This window comes from Rana temporaria, chromosome 1, assembly GCF_905171775.1.
Source record: "Rana temporaria chromosome 1, aRanTem1.1, whole genome shotgun sequence".
Lineage (NCBI taxonomy): Eukaryota > Metazoa > Chordata > Amphibia > Anura > Ranidae > Rana > Rana temporaria.
Window position 1 is genome coordinate 423,444,620 of NC_053489.1, and position 18,967 is coordinate 423,463,586.

At 46.4% G+C, this 18,967-nt stretch overlaps 1 protein-coding gene across 1 annotated transcript in view; it reads right to left on the bottom strand.

The window, feature by feature from the left end:
• The window catches only part of SH2D4A (SH2 domain containing 4A), a 174,626-nt gene that overhangs the window by 80,754 nt on the left and 74,905 nt on the right, over nt 1–18,967 (bottom strand). Inside the window, exon 3 of the mRNA XM_040325285.1 lies at nt 3,190–3,349. Within this exon, the coding sequence (XP_040181219.1) occupies nt 3,190–3,349 (160 nt within the window). The remainder of the gene's footprint in view (nt 1–3,189; nt 3,350–18,967) is intronic.

Genomic DNA, 18,967 nt, shown 5'->3' on the forward strand with positions numbered 1-18,967 from the left:
CGACGTCCATACCCTAAACGACTTAGACCAGCTTTTTGGTGGTTTAACTTTACGCCGGAAAAACGCCTAACAAAGTCGATTACAGCGATGGGCGCAAGTACGTTCGTGAATCGGCGTATCTAGCTCATTTACATATTAGACGCGTAAATCAACGGAAGCGCCCCTTGCGGCCAGCGTAAATATGCACCCAGGATACGATGGCGTAGGAGACTTACGTCGGTCGTATCTTGGCAAAATTCAGGCACATCTCATTTTAAGAATGAGCGCATAGATACGACGGCAGCAAAGCACAGTAAAGAGAACAAGCAGCAAAATAAAATGTATATGTTTTCCTCACATTAATGGTACTAGTGTTCACAATAAAACTGATCAAACTTGGATTTTATTTTACTCTTTTTCCTCTTAAAATGCAAAAAAATATAAAAATTCTATGAGGACTTTAGGGTCACCAGAAAGCCCCATTTGTCCCCCCAAAAGCAATATACATATTAATTCTTTATCATAAGTAATTACAAAGTTATAGACTCATGAACAGACATAGCAGAAATGTGAAATATGATCTGGTCCATAGGGGTAAACAGGTGTAGGAGCCAAAGTGGTTAACATGTTAAAGCTTATATGAAATGTTAAGCCTCATACACACTACTCATTTTTTCCGTTCAACCTAGCGGGCTTAGGACGGAGCCGCTGTACTATGTGATGTTAGTAAAGTGGCCTTGCTGTTCTATTGTGTTCTGACAGGGGGACGCCCCCAGCCAAAATACTCTGGTCAGTGTTCTCAGCCATTGGCTGAGAGCACAGAGCGGCAGCTGATCGGCAGATCTTTTTTGGTCATGCCCCTCCGATGGAAGGCAGCTAAATGGCTGCAGTACACATGGGTGGAATTGTCAGCTGGTTTCTATTGCACCAGCCGATACCGCCCGACATTCGACCCATTTGTACTAGGCTTTACACAATTTAACTAGACTCTGTTTATTCCCAATACCCACATTGGGTTCACAATCAATTTTAGTTTTGTTAAACTGTCTTGATCCTGACTGGATGGATTGACACAGACACTCCTGCTCCTGAGTGCCTATGCCTAAAATCTTCAACAAGCAAAAGCTTTGCAATATCTTCCACAAACATCAGATAGCAAGGTACATAGAGTGGGTGGGATTAGAAATACTAGACTATAAATTAAAGGGGTTGTAAAGGGAAAAAAAAAATCATAATAAGCATCCTTTACCTGCAGACATTCCTCTTTTCACTTCCTCATTGTTCGTTTTTGCTCAGAAGTTGCTCTATTTCTTCTCTGTTCTGTTCACTTCCTGCTTGTCTGATTTTACTGACCACCGCGAAGGGAGGCTTTAGGGCGGTGGTCAGTAACGTGCTCACCCCCTCCTGGGAACTACATCTGTGTGGCAGGACGCTCTCTACGTGTTAGAGACTTCACGGAGGTGTGAATTACTGGGCGTGCCGCAATTCATACTGGGAAATGTAGTTCTTACATGAACGAGCGATGCAAACCAGGAAGTGAATGAGAGAACAGAAACTAGAATGCCGGAGGTGATATAGATGAAGTTATTTAACCACTTTCCCACCGCGCCAAATGACGGAGCGATCACTTGTAAACAAACCGGCATCATGTAATGACGCCGGTTCCTCCCTCTCCTCTCTGTACCGATCGGTACAGTGTGAGAGGAGGGGGGGAGCGGGTGTCAGCAGCAGCTGCTGTGGGCTGGATCTGTGACTATTGCAGTGACAGATCCAGCCATCCCTCCCTGCGCAATACTCGGCAATAACACCCCATACTGTCTGCAATACCCCCCACACTCTGCAATACCCCCCCCCACACTCTGCAATACCCCCCCCACACTCTGCAATACCCCCCCCCCACAATACCCCAATACTCCACAATACCCCAATACTCCACAATACCCCAATACCTTACAATACGTCGCCTATGGGGATTTTTAAGTAGCAAAGTTTGGCGCAATTCCACGAGTGTGTGCAATTTTGAAGGGTGACATGTTAGGTATCTATTTACTCAGCGTAACTTCATCTTTCATAGTATGCAAAAAACATTGGGCTAACTTTACTGTTTTTTTTTTTAAGCACAAAATACCGTGCAAGATAAAAAGTTGCAACAACCGCCATTGTATTCTCTAGGGTCTTTGAAAAAAAAAAGCATATATAATGTTTTGGGGTTCTATGTAATTTTCTAGCAAATAAATGATGATTTTTACATGTAAGAGAGAAATGTCAGAATTGGCCTGGGTGCTCCAGAACGCCTGATGGTGCTCCCTGCATGTTGGGCCTCTGTATGTGGCCACGCTGTGTAAAAGTCTCACATGTGTGGTATCACCATACTCAGGAGGAATAGCAGAATGCGTTTTGGGGTGTAATTTGTAGTATGCATATGCTGTGTGTGAGAAATAACCCGCTAATATGACAGAAACTAGAACTTTTTTTTTATTTTTTACAGAATTTTCAGTCTTTTTTCTTTTATAGCCCAAAAAATAAAAACCGCAGAGGTGATCAAATACCACCAAAACAAAGCTCTATTTGTGTGAAAAAAAGGACAAAAATTTCAGACGGGTACAATGTTGTATGACTGAGTAATTGTCATTCAAATTGTGAGAGCACCGAAAGCTGAAAATTGATCTGGTTAGGAAGGGGGTTTAAGTGCCCAGTGGTCAAGAGGTTAATAGGTATTTACTCGTTTTTTAACAGAATCATTACACTATTCTGCCTGTCTACCTTGCAGACATTAATTTTAGGCAAAAAAAAAATTCCTTTACAACTCCTTTAACATAGTTCTGAAAAACAGGTTACTGGAAACAAGTGACTGAAAAACAGTAGGATGGTTGGTGTACATGACATTTGCTTTTATTGTGGGGAAAATCTTTAATGGGAGACACAGACAGCATTTTATAGTAGAATAGGAAAGGGTTAGAACCTGTCCAAGTTTCTGTTGTCTGTTGGTGTCCCACTGAGATTTTCTATGTGTGTCAATTGAACAAGAAATGGTGGAAAAATTCTGCAATGGGGCAAAGATATTAGTAAAAACCTGACACGGAGTGAGTCTAATGTTTCCCTAATCTAAATGTAAAAAAATAAAAATTGCATATATTTAGTTTTTTTATATATATATTTTTTTCTAATATGGCAATAATTGTATTTCCAAAAAGGCTGTAGAAACCCTACCTTCGCTCCTCTGCTTCTTTTTCTGCTTGCTTGCGTGCTCGTTCTGAAATTATCTCATCACAGAGATCATCATATGGTTTGTCCAATGAATGTTCACCCATGACCCAGACCCACACTTCTTCATCTGCTCCAAATTTCCAGTTTACCGATTTGTGTGACGCTGGAAAACAATACATTTTTCAAGATAAAATTCCAGGATTGCACAAAACAAAGCACACATATTTTTTTCACAACCACTTTTTGGACAAATATCTTTTAAATGCCTGGTTATAATATATTTTAAATGCCTGGTAATATCTGGTTAACCGATGAAAACGGTCCATCAGACCCTTCTCATCGGATGGACCGAACGTGTGTACGCGGCATAACACAAGTGATATATGAATTTGACTGGGTAGGGGTTTAGATAGCATAGCTTTGTTATGTAATCCCTACCATAATTTTATCATACTTTATATCAATATAAGAAATAAACTGGTCATTGCTGGAAAATTCAAAAATTTACATTCCAATTATGGAGGGGAAAATCCAGCAAAAAACTTCTGTGACACACTGTAGATAAACTATAACACTACTGGGGTAAATATGGCCACATTTTATTCATATGTTATAAAAATAATGCCCCTTCGCACTTGTTCATGTGTTTTTTGTGTGCATTTTTTTTTTTAACATGTCCCTTAGTAATAATGTGGGTGGCCACCATTTTGGTTGATTTTAGCAACAAAGGTAATTAAGGCAGACCATGACAAAATATTTGTTTATGTAGAGAAAAAAAGTATAACAAAAAGGTGCAGTTGACCTTTAAGTTTATTAGGTAGACTTCTTCCCATTAAAAAATATTTTTCCGCAAACTGTAAATTTCTACACCCATCACCGATAAACAAGCACACCGTCACACTTTAAGTAGCCATGCAAGAAGAGGGATGTAAAATGTGAAAACATTAATACAGTTACAGCTTGAAGTTATATTATACAACACAAACATTTAGAAGACTGGCATTGGTAAAAACAAACATTTAGGTCGAATAGTTCAGAAAATATCAAAAAGACGAATGTTTACCCAGAAAATGTAAAATGTAGAATTTCCTTTGGCAATGACAAGTGAGATTCATGGGCTTCTCATTTACCAAACCTTGAAAAACAATGGATCCCATTTTGGTGAATACATTGGTATTTCAACACTACAAAGGGGTACTGCAGCACTACAATGGTTATCCTCAGGTTATGTTTAGGAAGTTACACTTTCCTTTTTTTCATTTAATATGGACCTATTTAACAAGACAGCCAGTGCAGTAACTTGTGGCAACCATCAGACAGAGTTACAATACTTGACAGATATGGAGCCACTCAAAGACTCCTGTGTATCATCCCCCCGCTCTTTCTCTCCACTGCAGGTCCCTCTAAGGAGAATGTCCAGTTTCGATAATCCTAAGTAATACAAAGCCCTGGGCCACACTCTATATGTATCAATTACTTTTCAAAGTGAAAGTATAAGCTTCAGGTACATTCACTTCCTGTTGGCCATGACCCTCTATCGGACCGCTACAATTACGCCCGATTCTGGTGAAACACATCAGTGGGGTGTGGCCAATGGGTGGGGACTGTAGCTCAAGCTTGTACTTTAACCAATCAGTCAGATTTTACTATTTAAGAATTTGACGTAGCTGTGATAGAGAAAATGATAGCCGATTGATTACAATGAGCCAATTGCAATTATATATCAGACAGGAGGCTCATATCTTATGCATTAATCTTCCTTTATTAATGCTCACAGCAGAATCTATTTCTACAAAACTTCAATGTAAAACTTTTTCAAAACAACTACCACCCCCAGCAGTCCATACAGTCTCTAACCACGCCCCTACGGGGACCTCCATAAAAGGGGACTGCCTGAGGTGGATCTTCCTCTTTCTTTCTGCTCACAGCACAGAGAAGATAAGTATTGATCTCCTATAATTACGATTTCTAGTGCAGGCAGTGCAGGTTTCCCTGCCTTTTCTCATGTCTGTTATTACACTTGATTATTCTTATTCAGAACTTTCTCCTTTATATTTATAGGTGTATATATATATATATATATATATATATATATATATATATAGCTTTCATACAGTGTCCTTCCCTGTATCTTTTTGTGACATTCATATCTTTTTGTGACATTCATATGTGTTTCCCCTATGGTTATTGCGCTGTATTCCGCTTGTAAATCAGGGATTCTCTTTCCCCCCTCTTCACCTGAGACTGTCCCCTTACACAGATCCCCCTGCGCCATACCGCCGCCATTCTGAAGGAGGATCCTTCTTCCTTCTCTCGGCGCGCACGTACGGGGGGCGGAGCTTACGATCTCGCCGTCCGACCAATCAGCGCCCAGCGGGGGAAGTCTCGCGAGACTTCGTTCCCGGGCTCTGGGGATCTCAGGCTCCCCTCCTCTCCGTCACCACTCTGGCGCCGACGGAGGGGAGGTCAGGACGGAGCCTGTAGTTCAGAGCCCTGCTGTAGGTACATTTTTTGCCTAATAAGCCTTACAGAGCCATCCGGTTTACTGGCCATCCGTTTTCACTACTAATAGCCTAACAGAACCATCCGGTTTACTGCAATTTACCCTAACAGAGCCATCCATTTCCTTAATCTGCATTAACCCTTGCAGAAGCATCCACTTAAACTGCATTACCAGCAGAGAGCAATACCCCTCATAGACCCTTTTAAACTTATACTGACATTTAATAGATAGTGCAGCCGCAATATATATATATCATGTCAGAAGTTAACCCAATGAACCCCATTGGAGATGCAAATCCCACAGGCACCTCTCATACACTGAGTGCCTCTCAATTGCAGGACATCATACACATGTCCATACAGGCTGCATTAGCATCCACCACCCCATCCGCCTGGACGCTACAGTCCACTAACAATAATCCAATACCATCCCAACAGGATGAACCTCCCTCAAAAAAGGGAAAATCCTCACATAAGAGGAAGCACACTTTGGTGGTACATGACTCCCCCGGCAGGGAAGTAAACAGTTTGCATCAGGTAGCCCCCACCACGGTCTACCAACCCCAGCACCAATCCGAAACTTCTCGACCCCTGGACCCCAGGGAGACTCAAAAGGGGTATAGAGCCTCTAGGAGGGCTAAGCCGGACTCATACATTGATTCCTCGGAGGACGATTTGGCCGATCCCTCTGAGGGATCGGACGTTTCAGACGCCGAATCATACATAGAGGATGCTGGGGCCACGGCGCTTGACACAGCCGCCAATCCTGCCACGCAGGACCAAGTCCTTCTGGACGCACTCGGGGAACCCTTTTTTCCACCCGGACGCAATCCACCCATCCGCCGTTCGGGGGAATGGACCCCACTGCCACATGTGGCAGAATACGTGGAGTTATGGGCCAGGAGTCTTTAGATAGGACTGCCCGCAACAAATTGAGGGCTGAGTGCCCTAGGCCCTCCATACCCAAAAAAGTGGTAGCCACACCGGAGGTGGACCCGGTCCTAACCAAGTACCTCCTTAGACGGGGAAGTTTCAGAAGAAGGGTATTGAACGATCCTTTCGCTCAATACAGGACCGCGTCCTGGACCTCATGGGTCCACTTACCAAGATACTCAACTTGTCCGAGCAAGCTGCAGCTTCGGGACAACCTGTTGATCTCCCACAACTAAGGGGTTTGGGCACAAAGAGCCCTATGCCTAGCCGGCACTGCCAACACGGCATGCTCCGTGGAGCGGCGCAGATCCATCCTCATGCGCCTTGACCCCCAGCTTTCACATCTGGCGGAATCCGAACCCGGCCCATCGGCTGAGGGCCATGCTTTTGGTGACTTGGTCATTAAAGATATTAATAAATTCGTAGGCTTATTCACCAGCCTAGACAAGGCACAGAAACTCCTTAAGGAGGACAGGAACCAATAAGGTTTTCAAACAGGGCCGGCAGAAGTAGAGGCGTTCTGCCGGCCGTGCCAACTACTATAGGCCACAGAGTAGAACACCGGCTCAATATCACTACCAGGCTCCATCCTACGACCCACCTGTGGCTCAACCGGCGCCCTTTTTTCCTCCCAGAGGCAGACCATGGCGCGGACGTGGAGGACGCGGTTACCCTCGATCCCGACCTACTGGTAAGCATACCTCACACCACACTCGATCACATTCCTGTGGGGGGCCGTCTGAGATTTTTTACCCACGCCTGGTCTGCGATTACGGCAGACGCGTGGATTCTAAACTCAGTAGGAGGGTTCGTGATAGACATACTTGTCCCACCTCCTCTCAACATCATCCCCCCTCCCATTCGGTTCACAAAACGAAACACCCTCCTCATAGACAAGGAGATACTAGACCTGCTTTCCAAACAGGCTATTATAGAAGTGCACCCTTCTTCCCCAGGGTTCATGAGCAATCTCTTCCTAGTACGCAAAAAAAGGAGGTGGATATCGACCAGTGATCAACCTCAGGGGTCTGAACCAGTACATCCAATACCGGCATTTCAAGATGGAAGGAATTCACTTCCTTCGAGACCTCCTCCATCCTGGAGACTGGCTCATAAAAATAGATCTAAAGGATGCATACCTTACAGTTCCCATTCACCCAGAATCCCAATACCTCCTATGCTTCCCATGAAAGGGCAAGATATGGCAATTTACTTGCCTCCCGTTCGGACTGTCGTCCGCCCCATGGTGTTTCACCAAGATCATGAAACCTGTGGTGGCAGCTCTAAGGAGCAGGGGAGTACGTCTAATCATCTATCTAGACGACTTACTCATCATGGCCTATTCCAAGAACCAGGCCCTTCTCCACATGTCCTGGGCTATATCCCTTATACAAGGACTGGGCTTTGTAGTCAATCACGACAAATCGATTTTAATCCCATCCCAACAGATGGAATTTTTAGGATTCACGGTGGACACGGCCCCTATCCACCCTCAGTCTACCCAAGCCAAACTCACTCTAATCCGCAAAGAAATTCGTCAGCGCTACGCAGAGGATACCTCTCCCTCCGTACGCTAGCACGCCTGGTAGGCCTATTGGCGGCATCTATCCAAGCCATATTTCCAGCCCCACTACACTACAGAGCCCTTCAGAGGCTCAAAATTATGCACCTGAGACAGGGCCTCAGGTATTCGGACGAAATTCCCCTTTGCCAAGAGACCACCGAGGAGTTGCGTTGGTGGCTTCACCACGCAGTCGAGTGGAACGGCAGAACCATCTTCAATCCCAGTCCGGACATCGTCCATAGAGTCGGACGCCAGTCGTCTGGGGCTGGGGGCGCCCGGTGCGGCTCAGCCTCCACAGGGGGAACCTGGTCCCCTTCGGAGACTTCTCTCCATATAAATGCGCTAGAACTGTTGGCAGCCCTGTTCGCGGTCAAGAGTTTCATGCCTTATACTCCCACATGCTGCATTCTTTTCGCATGGACCAATGTGGCGGCGGTTGCAATACGTCAACCGTCTGGGAGGCACCAAATCCAGAACCTTGGCGTATATTGCAAAGGACTTCTGGCACTTTTGTCTAGCCCCACGGCATCACTCCCATAGCGGAATACATCCCGGGAATATACAACTCGGTGGCCGACTGGAATTCCCGGTATCTGCGCGATTCCAGCGACTGGAGACTAGATCGTTCGACATTTCTTCTCTTACAGAAGCTCTGGGGGACCGCTATCCTTCGATCTCTTTGCTTCCTGACTCAACCACCAACTGCCTCGCTTCTTCAGCTGGAGGCCGGATCCGGAGGCTTATGCAGTGGACGCTCTCCGCCAACCTTGGCCGGAGGGAACACACTACGCTTTCCCTCCATTCCAACTAATCTCCAGACTTCTTCTACGGATATCCAACCTGGGAGCGAACGTGGTTCTAATTACACCATGGTGGCCGACCCAACCTTGGTTCCAATTCTACTGGAGATGTCCATAGATGTTCCCAGACTGATTCCACAGTTTCCCCATTTACTCACCGCTCCGAACGGGGAACCCCATCCCCTAATTCAAGAGGACAACCTTCCACTTCTCACGTGGTTAGTCTCCGGGGTCCAATCTCTCAGACTCCTTTCAGACTCAGCTCAGAACCTCCCTTACCATGGCCTGGGCCCCCGGGACTAGATCGGCGTATCGATCGGCTTGGAAACGATGGGTCCGTTGGTGTGATCAACGGGCAAGTTGATCCCGTACAGGCACCTGTAGCATTAGTAGTCAATTACCCTGGCGGATTCATTTGATTCCGGTAGCTCATACAGCTCAATTAACATCTATCGGTCAGCAATTTCGGCTTATCACTGTCCCGTAGACTCCTTGCCTCATTGGCAGACATCCACTCGTGTGTCGTCTGCTGAGGGGTGCAAAATTTCAACGTCCCCCTAGGCCTAGATACCAAGCGACCTGGGATGTTTCCAAGGTGCTTGATATGTTCGCCAATTGGGGGGACAACACGGATCTCTCACTAAAGCTCTTATCCATAAAACTAACCGGTTCTTCTTTGTCTGATTTCCGTCAAAAGAGTATCCGACGTTAGAGCTCTAGATATTTCCAGACGCCAATTTTCACACCTAGGGGTTATGTTCTCCATAGTGCGTAGAACAAAAACCAGCCATTTCCTCGGTTTTTTACCCCTCATTCCCGGCATCACCCACTCCCTCTGTGTCGTTCGTTGCCTACGTGCCTATGAACTACGGGACATCTGCTCTACGACCTGCAGATTCCTCCCAACTTCTTGTGTCATATGTTAGACCTCATTCACCGGTCTCGTCTACCTCTCTGGCACGCTGGGTGAGAACCGCCATGGAAATGGCGGGTATTGACGTTACCATGTTTGGTGCCCACTCCACCAGGAGTGCTATGGCTACCAAAGTTCTCGTATCAGGAAGGCTCGCTCTCCGATCTCTTGAGAGCAGCGGACTGGTCTTCGGAATCCACGTTTCGCCAATTCTATTTCAGACCTCAGGATCATATCTCATTGTCAGTTATCTCTTAAGACTAATATAGCTGTGTATTGTCATGTTGTATACTGTTTACAGTTAGCTTTGACTTGCCATAAGATATGAGCCTCCTGTCTGATATATAATTTGAGATTTTCCTAGCTTGTGACTGAAAATATGATTATATGAAGACAGGAGGCGAGTATCTTCCCTCCCTATTACGGCTGTTTTTGCTCTCTTCACAGGCTACTGAAACTCCGCGTACGTCCTCTCGACGGATTCTTCAGTTTGAAGGATGAGGACTCCCGCCCTTCGTGCTGATGCACAGATTCTACTTTGATATCCCCGGTTGGGAATTGATCGTTCCTGGGACCCCGTTGGGTCACGGTCAGTGGTTAGCTGCTTCCTGGAAGCTGTTGGACGTCGACCGGTGGTCTGGACTCCGAAGTTACATCTCTGTCCTACGTTGGTACTGTTTTTCCTTAGACATCATCGCATAAAGAAAGAGGAAGATCCACCTCAGAGCAGTCCCCTTTTATGGAGGTCCCTGTAGGGGCGTGGTTAGAGACTGTATGGACTGTGGGGGTGGTAGTTGTTTTGAAAAAGTTATACATTGAGTTTTGTAGAATAGATTCTGCTGTGAGCATTAATAAAGGAAGATTAATGCATAAGATACTCGCCTCCTGTCTTCATATAATCAATATTTTCCGTCACAAGCCTAGGAAATCTCAAATTTTATGTTACTCATTGTAATATTATAATTTTAATAAGCATATTTCTATATTCTTAAGGGCTTATTCATACCAGCGCATGCACATTAATGTTCGAAAAGCACGTACATGCTGATGTGTGCTATGAACACGTGCTGCATTGCATTGTTAAAATGCATCACAGTGCTTTTTTTTTTTTTACCCAGCTGTATGTAGTTCTTAGATTTGTGTCATGATGCATTACATTATGTTGGAACATGTTTTGCAAAAAACGCAGCATGTCCTACTTTTTTTCAGCATGGTGGTGTGAAACTGAAGCCATAGGGACTTATGGCAAATTGCCTCATTCTTGCACTAGGACTGCCTTGGGCAACGCTGTCCCAACACTGCTGGCATGAACAAGCCTTTATGGTTTTGAAAGCTGGTCAGATAATGCAGGAGGCATGACAAAATATCTTTGAATATAAATAGTCTGTTTCTCACATAAAAACTAACTACGCAGTCTGGAGCGGTAAGAAAAAAATGTGCAGTGTTGATCCTATATCCCAGTAGATTACAAATAACAAAACCTGATCTAATCTCCCATAATCTACATTGCTATGCCAGACCCTGAAAAGATTTTCTTTAGTTTATGCCCTCAGACCTCAAGTAATTGGCTTGATTGGTTTTACCCTAAACCCACCTTGCCCTTGGCAATCAAAAAATGAAATTCTCTGTGAGGTTTGGTTACATTTAGGCAGGGTAAGCCTAAATTAATAAATACATTTTCTTTCACAAAAGTTGAGTTTTTACCAGTTTTAAGAGGAGCTTCATCCTGTAAACAAAAATTTAAAAGTCAGTATTTGTAGCTGCTGACTTTAAAAAAAAAACACACATCTGTCCCAGGATCCAACAATGCCCTTACCTGACCCGGCTCTTTGCCGGTCTTCAGAATAAAAGTATAAAAATAACAAATATAGGATATCAGGTACGCTGGGGTAAAAGTTGACATAACAGAAAGGCGAGGAGTCACATTCAACACTCCATATTAAAAATTAAGGCCAGCAAATAAATCCAAGTATATGGGCTTACGTGGGTAGTGGGTATAGCTGTTGGTCAGACCAAATACTGGTAGTCCAATACGTATTGGGCTAGTGTTCTCTCAATAAGGATCATTAAATACATCTTCAAAAAACATACTAGGGGAGGTAGTACTAGGATATAGGACAAGAGAAATTAAATCTAAATGTTCACAAGCTACAATTATGGCAAATTCAGTGTAAAGGCATGTGCATAGGTATACAAGGGGATATAGTTGGTTTAAAGTGGTTAGTAACCCTGTATAACCACTTTTAGCTACAGGTAAGCGTATAATAAGCCTTACTGCAGGTACCGTGAATATCTCCTAAAAACTTGCACAGTTTAAAACTGAAAATTTCACACGAAATCTCATTAGTCCTTCACACCTGTTTTTTAGTTCTTTACTACAGGTGCATATAAAGCACCATCGATTTATGCAGTGCTTTACATTATATATTGTACATTCACACCAGTCCCTGCCCTTAAAAGAGCTTACAATCCAAGATCCATAAATCACATTCATATATACACATAGGCCCGGATTCACAAAGCACTTGCACCAACGTATCTCCAGAATACGCCGCGTAAGTGCAAATATGCGCTGTCGTATCTGTGCGCCGGACCCACATACTAAGATACGCCTAAAAACAGGCTTCATCCCACCGACGTAACTTGCCGGCCGTAGAGTGGGCGCATATTTACGCTGGACGCATTTGGCGCTCCCATTGATTTTCCATTCAAATATGCAAATGAGGGAGATGGGCGCACGTACGTGAATCGCCCTGACGCAAGTGCGCGTAAGTTATGCCCCATAAAGGAGGTGCAACTCAGCAGCATCCATGCAAAGGGCTGCACCAGGGAACACAAGCCGGGGTATTTTTTATTATTTTTTAAAGTGCAGCTTTTAAGAGTAAGAAATTTTTATTTGAAACAACTTAAACCTACATCTAAATACAGACAAAAGCAAGGAAATGAAAGCAAGATGTGGAAGTTGTGGTCCAATCTGCTCTGGTAGTCCAATCATGATGTTCAAATGTCCTTTATAACTTCTTCTAGCTCCTCCTTACAGTACATATGAAATTTCTTTCCAGGCTCTATCGTTGCAAGCTTAATGTTTATGGCATTCAATTTTTCTTCAAGCCGGCGTATTTTACGTTGGACGTGAATATGGCTGAGCGTAGGTTACGTTCACGCCATAGGCAGTGATCCGACGTATCTTAGGGAGTAGTTCCGACGTGATTCTGAGCATGCGCACTGGGATGCGTCCACGGGACGGCGCATGCGCCGTTCGTTATACGTATCTTTCTGGCGCTTGGCCCATCATTTGCATGGGGTCACGCCACATTTGCATGGCTCACGCCCACTTCCACCTACGTCGGCTTACGTCTAGGAAACCCAGCGCAGTTTTGGGAGCACTGGCTTTGTGAATTCAGTGCTTGCCTCTCTGCGCTGCGTCGGCGAAGCGTACAGGAGATACGCTACGGCGGCATAAATGTGCGCCGCTGTCTGTGAATCCGGGCCATAGTGTGGGAGGAAACCAGAGTACCCAGAGAAAAAAAGCGCTGGCACAGGAAGAACATGCAAACTATGTGCAGGTAGTGACAGGGTTGGGATTTGAACCAACTATTCTAGTGCTGCTAAGCAGATGTTTGGAGTTAGGAGAATTCCCCTCATAGACAGTTTTTCCCAGAACAGGCGTCTCTATTGAAAGATGTCCTCTTAGCTTTTGCTTTGACCACAACTCTAAAATTTGTCCTCACTTTTGGTTTCAGTGACTGGTCATCGGTACAACTAGAGGGGTGAATCTCCCCAATGGGGCTACAGACAGCAATATCTTCAATTGGGATTTAAATATAGTGAAATTTTACTTGGAAAAAAATTACTTACTACATCTTTATAACACCAAGATTTTTTTCTACTTTCAGAGCGAGTGCGGCTGTTAATTTTTTAATGCTATAAGTAAATAGTCACTGTAGTATTTATGTTCATCTCAGCCAATGAGGCCTCTGTTAAATAGACAATTCAAGAATTACCAAGGACAACTGAGAATTTGCAGTGCTTTTTTTTTATTGAAACGAATGGGATTTTGAATGAGAGAGTATAGTTATCAAAATATAAAAATGTCACAACACAATACAAACTATACAGGTTTCACAAATGCCGTAATATGTTTATCATCATAGAATCCACCTTTCCATAAATGTATACAGCATTAACCTCTTCCCCACCGCGCCATAGACAAAAGACGTCTACATCGCGGTGGAGTTATTCTGGGAGGACGTCCCTGGGACGTCCTCCAGAATCCTTCACTCGCGCGCCCCCTGGGGCGCGCTCCTGGAATCATCTGTGAGCGCCGGGTCTAGAAGACCCCGGCGCATCACAGATCGCAGTAAATCGCTGCTAATAGCGGCGGTTTACCACGTGATCGCTCCGTCAAATGACGGAGCAATCACTTGTAAACAAACCGGCGTCATGTATCGGTACAGTGTGAGAGGAGAGGGGGGGAGAGTGGAGGCAGCAGCAGCAGCTGCTGTGGCTGGATCTGTGACAATGCAGTCACAAGATCCAGCCATTTCCCTGCGCAATACTCTGCAATAAAATCCATACTCTGCAATACCCCCCATACTCTGCAATACCCCCCATACTCTGCAATACCCCCCCCCCCACACTCTGCAATAGCCCCCCCACCCTCCAATAACCCCCCCCCCCCCCCCCCCCCCCCCACCCCCCCCCCCCCCCCCATACCCCCCCCCCCCCCCCCCCACCCCCCCCCCCCCCCCCCCCCCCCCCCCCCCCCCCCCCCCCCCCCCCCCCCCCCCCCCCCCCCCCCCCCCCCCCCCCCCCCCCCAATCCCCCCCCCCCCCCCCCCCCCCCCCCCCCCCCCCCATACCTCCAATAACCCCCCCCCCATACTCTACAATAACCCCCCCCCACCCCCCATACCCCCCCCCCCCACCCATACCCCCCCCACCCCCACCCCCCCCCCACCCCAATACCCCCCCCCCCCCCCCCCCCCCATACCCCCCCCCCCCCCCCCAATAACCCCCCCCACACACCACCCCCCACCCCCCCCCCACCCCCCATTACCCCCCCCCCCTCCCCCCCCCCATACCCAATAACCCCCACCCCCCCCCCCCATACTCTACAATAACCCCCCCCCCATACTCTACAATAACCCCCCCCCATACTCTACAATAACCCCCCCCCCCCATACTCTACAATAACCCCCCCCCCATACTCTACAATTACCCCCCCCCATACTCCACAATACCCGCTAATATGACAGAAACAAGATTTTTTTTTTACAGAATTGTCAGTGTTTTTTCTTTTTTAGCGCAAAAAAATAAAAAACCCAGAGGCGATCAAATACCACCAAAGAAAGCTCTATTTGTGGGGAAAAAAAGGACAAAAATTTCAGATGGGCACAAGGTTGTATGACTGAGTAATTGTCATTCAAATTGTGAGAGCACCGAAAGCTGAAAATTGGTCTGGTTAGGAAGGGGGTTTTAAAGAGGAGTTCCACCCAAATTTGGAACTTCCTCTTAACCCACTCCTCTCCCCCTTACATGCCACATTTGGCATGTCATTTTTTTGGGGGGGGAGTGGGGGCTTCAGCAAGAGTGGGACTTCCTGTCCCACTTCCTCCTTCCTGTAGGCGACTAAGCTTAATCGCCTTCAGGAAGGGGCTGCTGTAGGCGATCGCCTAGGATACGTCACAGGTCCTAGGCGATCTCCTGGCCAATTACACGGCGCGCCGCTCGCGCATGCGCAGTGCCGCTTGCGCATGCGCAGTGGGTGCCCGGCCGTGAAGCCGAAAGCTGTCACGGCCGGGTGCCCACACTGAGAATGAAGACGCCGGCCGGGGAGGGGGGGGAGGAGAGGAGCGGAGCCCAGGCCGGCGCGTCGCTGGAGCAGGTAAGTGTCTGTTTATTAAAAGCCAGCAGCTACACTTTTTGTTGCTGCTGACTTTTAATAAACATACAAATGGCTGGAGCTCCCCTTTAAGTGCCCAGTGGTCAAGAGGTTGTAAAGACACAAATATTTTCCTCTTAAATTAAAGTCTGACAGTAGCTGATAAAGTAAAAAGTAATGTTTTGCATTATAACTAGTTTGATACCTGTTGAAATCAAGCTGTTTTATTCACCTCCAGCACTCCTGAATCATTATTCTCACTGACTTCCTGGTTTGCGGTGCACATTCATTCTTGCTACATCACGGCCTAATGGGAACTACAGTTCCCATTAGGCTTAGCCTCCATGCCTGTGAGGGATAAGAGATCATCTTCACGCAGGGCTGTAGTCATAGGGAGGGGGGTGAGCACATTCTGCTTTCCACCATGCAAAACGGCTCAGATGCTGGTGGAAAGCAAGAAGAGGAGTGACAGGAAATGGCATTTTCAAACCTGGATTACTGTATTTTGGAGGTCAAAAGGAAAAATGAGGTAAGCAATATTTAAATGCTCTAGCTTACAGCAATCAATTGATCTAATAAAAAACAGTGTTCCTTTAATGTATACAGCCTCAATTGTGACAACAGTAATACATCTGGACTATATTATACAACTTTATATATATATTAGTGCTGTCAAGCGATTAAAATTTCTAATCACGATTAATCGCATTAATGTCATAGTTAACTCACGATTAATCGCGCGATTAAGGAGGTTCACCCTTTAAAACATTTTTTTTTTGTTTTCTTATTTTTTTTTTCTCAATATTAAATTGTGTTTTTTTATTTTTTTACATTTTGATCACTTTTATTGCTGTCACAAGGAATGTAAACATCCCTTGTGACAGCAATAGGTGGTGACAGGTACTCTTTATGGAGGGATCGGGGTCTAAAAGACCTCCGAGCCCTCCTTTGCACTTCAAAGTATTCAGAATCGCCGAAAACGGCGATTCTGAATACTGTGTACTTTTTTAAATCCGGCGCCATTGGCAGCCGAGAAACCCGGAAGTGACGTCATGACGCCGCTTCCGTGGTTTCAATGCAGAGACTAAATCAAAGCCGTTTAACGGCTTAGTGTCAGTCTCCGCCTGAACACAGAACGCGGTGGATGGAGGATCGGGTCTCCCGGTGGGATGGGAGGGCCCGGTCAGAGCGGCGAAAGGCGGCGGGAGGGGGGGATGTCCCCTCCCGCTCCTCCGGCATAACAACCGAGCGGCTTTTAGCCGCATCGGTTGTTATGTTTGGATAGCCGATCGCACCGCTCTAAACAACGGTACGGGATGATGCCTGCGGCTGGCAGGCATCATCCCGGTTATAACCCCCAAACGCCGAGGACGCATATATGCGTCCCGTCGGCGTGTGAAAGGGTTTAAGAGGTACGTGCTGACAAAAAAAAATAGGATTTTTTGTACTCACCGTAAAATCCTTTTCTCTGAAGTCCATGGACGGACACAGCTACTTAAAATCTTGACCAAGTGGGTTATGTTCCCTGTTTACAGGAGAGGACTAGGCAGAAACATGTTAAATAGTTAAATACATGTTACCATTAACAGAGTTGAACAGCCCCGCCCAGGGGGCGGTCCCTCCAGACATAACCCTCCTCACTGCAGCTTGCAGCCTCAGTTCGTAACAAGCAGTACAACCTAAAAAGGAGGGGTGGGAGCTGTGTCCGTCCATGGACTTCAGAGAAAAGGATTTTACGGTGAGTACAAAAAATCCTATTTTCTCTTATCGTCCATGGACGGACACAGCTCCTTAAATCTTGACAAGTGGGACGTCCCCAAGCAGTGTCAAAAAACGAGGGGTGGGAAATATATCAGTAAAAACAATTTTAACTTCACCCCAAAACAAGCAGAGCTCCTCAACGGAGGAGGTGCAACTTTAAACAGCCGCCGGCAAAAACTAGCGGCTGAAAAAAACATCATAAGATGCACTCACAGCAACCATGTAAATTCTGGAAAAAAGCGTGAACGGACGAGCAAATCGCCGCCTCGCACACCTGTGAGACCGACGCATGATGTCGAAAAAAAAAAAAAACCCAGGAAGCACCAATTGCCCTGGTCGAAAGTGCCGTGACCTGAAAGGGGGGCCCGCCCCTTAGAAGCATAGGCCTGTATGACGGCCTGCCTGATCCACCGAGAAATGGTGGTCGACGAGACCGCCAGGCCCTTTTGTGGACCAGACACCGACACAAAAGAGAGTCAGAAGCTCCGAAATGGAGCCGTAGTAGGCTGGTATACCCGCAAAGCGCGTACCACGCCTAAAGTATGAAAGGCCGAAACCTCCTTCGGAAGAAGGGAAGGTCGCGGGCGCACCATCACCTAATCCTTATGGGGGATCAAGCATGGCGGCTTGCAAGACAAGACCGCCAACTTTCTCTTGATAGTGTCAAGAGAAAATGTCTCTGATGTTTCCAAAAGGAAGGTTCCTGAAGAACCGAGAGCACCAGAGTCAAAACTCATGGGGGAAGAGATGGGCCAAGAGGGGAAAGTATATGACAAACCCCTTGCACACAAAAAAAGGGGACCCCACCAGGGAATGGGCCGCAAAAAGGCCACTAAACGAACACAGCCAAGGCTGAAATCTGCCCCCCAAACGGTGCTTTAAGCAATTTTTAGATCCAATCCAAGCTTTAAAAACAGCAGGACCCTTGACACCGAGAGTACGCCCGTGGACGTCACTCCATCCCTTCGCACCAAGAGAGGTGCGACGGTAGATCCTCCGGAAGAAGACTACGGTGCCCTGTTGAGATGACCGAGTCAGACAGACCCTGGTCACCTAAAGTCTGGCTTCCAATAACCATGTTGAGCAAGTCAGTGACTGTACAACAGGAGGAAGTATGGGACCTTGAGACAGGAACCTCCTGCCCTGGCAATCGCCAGGGTGCCTCCGCTACCAGGCGCCTGATATCAGCGTACCAAGGACACCGAGGTCAATCTGGAGCGATTAGAATCATCGGGATCTCCTCAGCATCCACTCTGTGGAGCGGCCCGAGGAAGCAACTACCATGGAGGAATGGCAAAAAATCACTGATACAGACAACACAGGGCCACCAGCGCGACTGACGCGTCTGTACAAGATCACTAGACCTGGCCACTAACTTTGACACCCTTGCGGCGAAGACAAGCTGCCAGGAGATCCATGCCATGT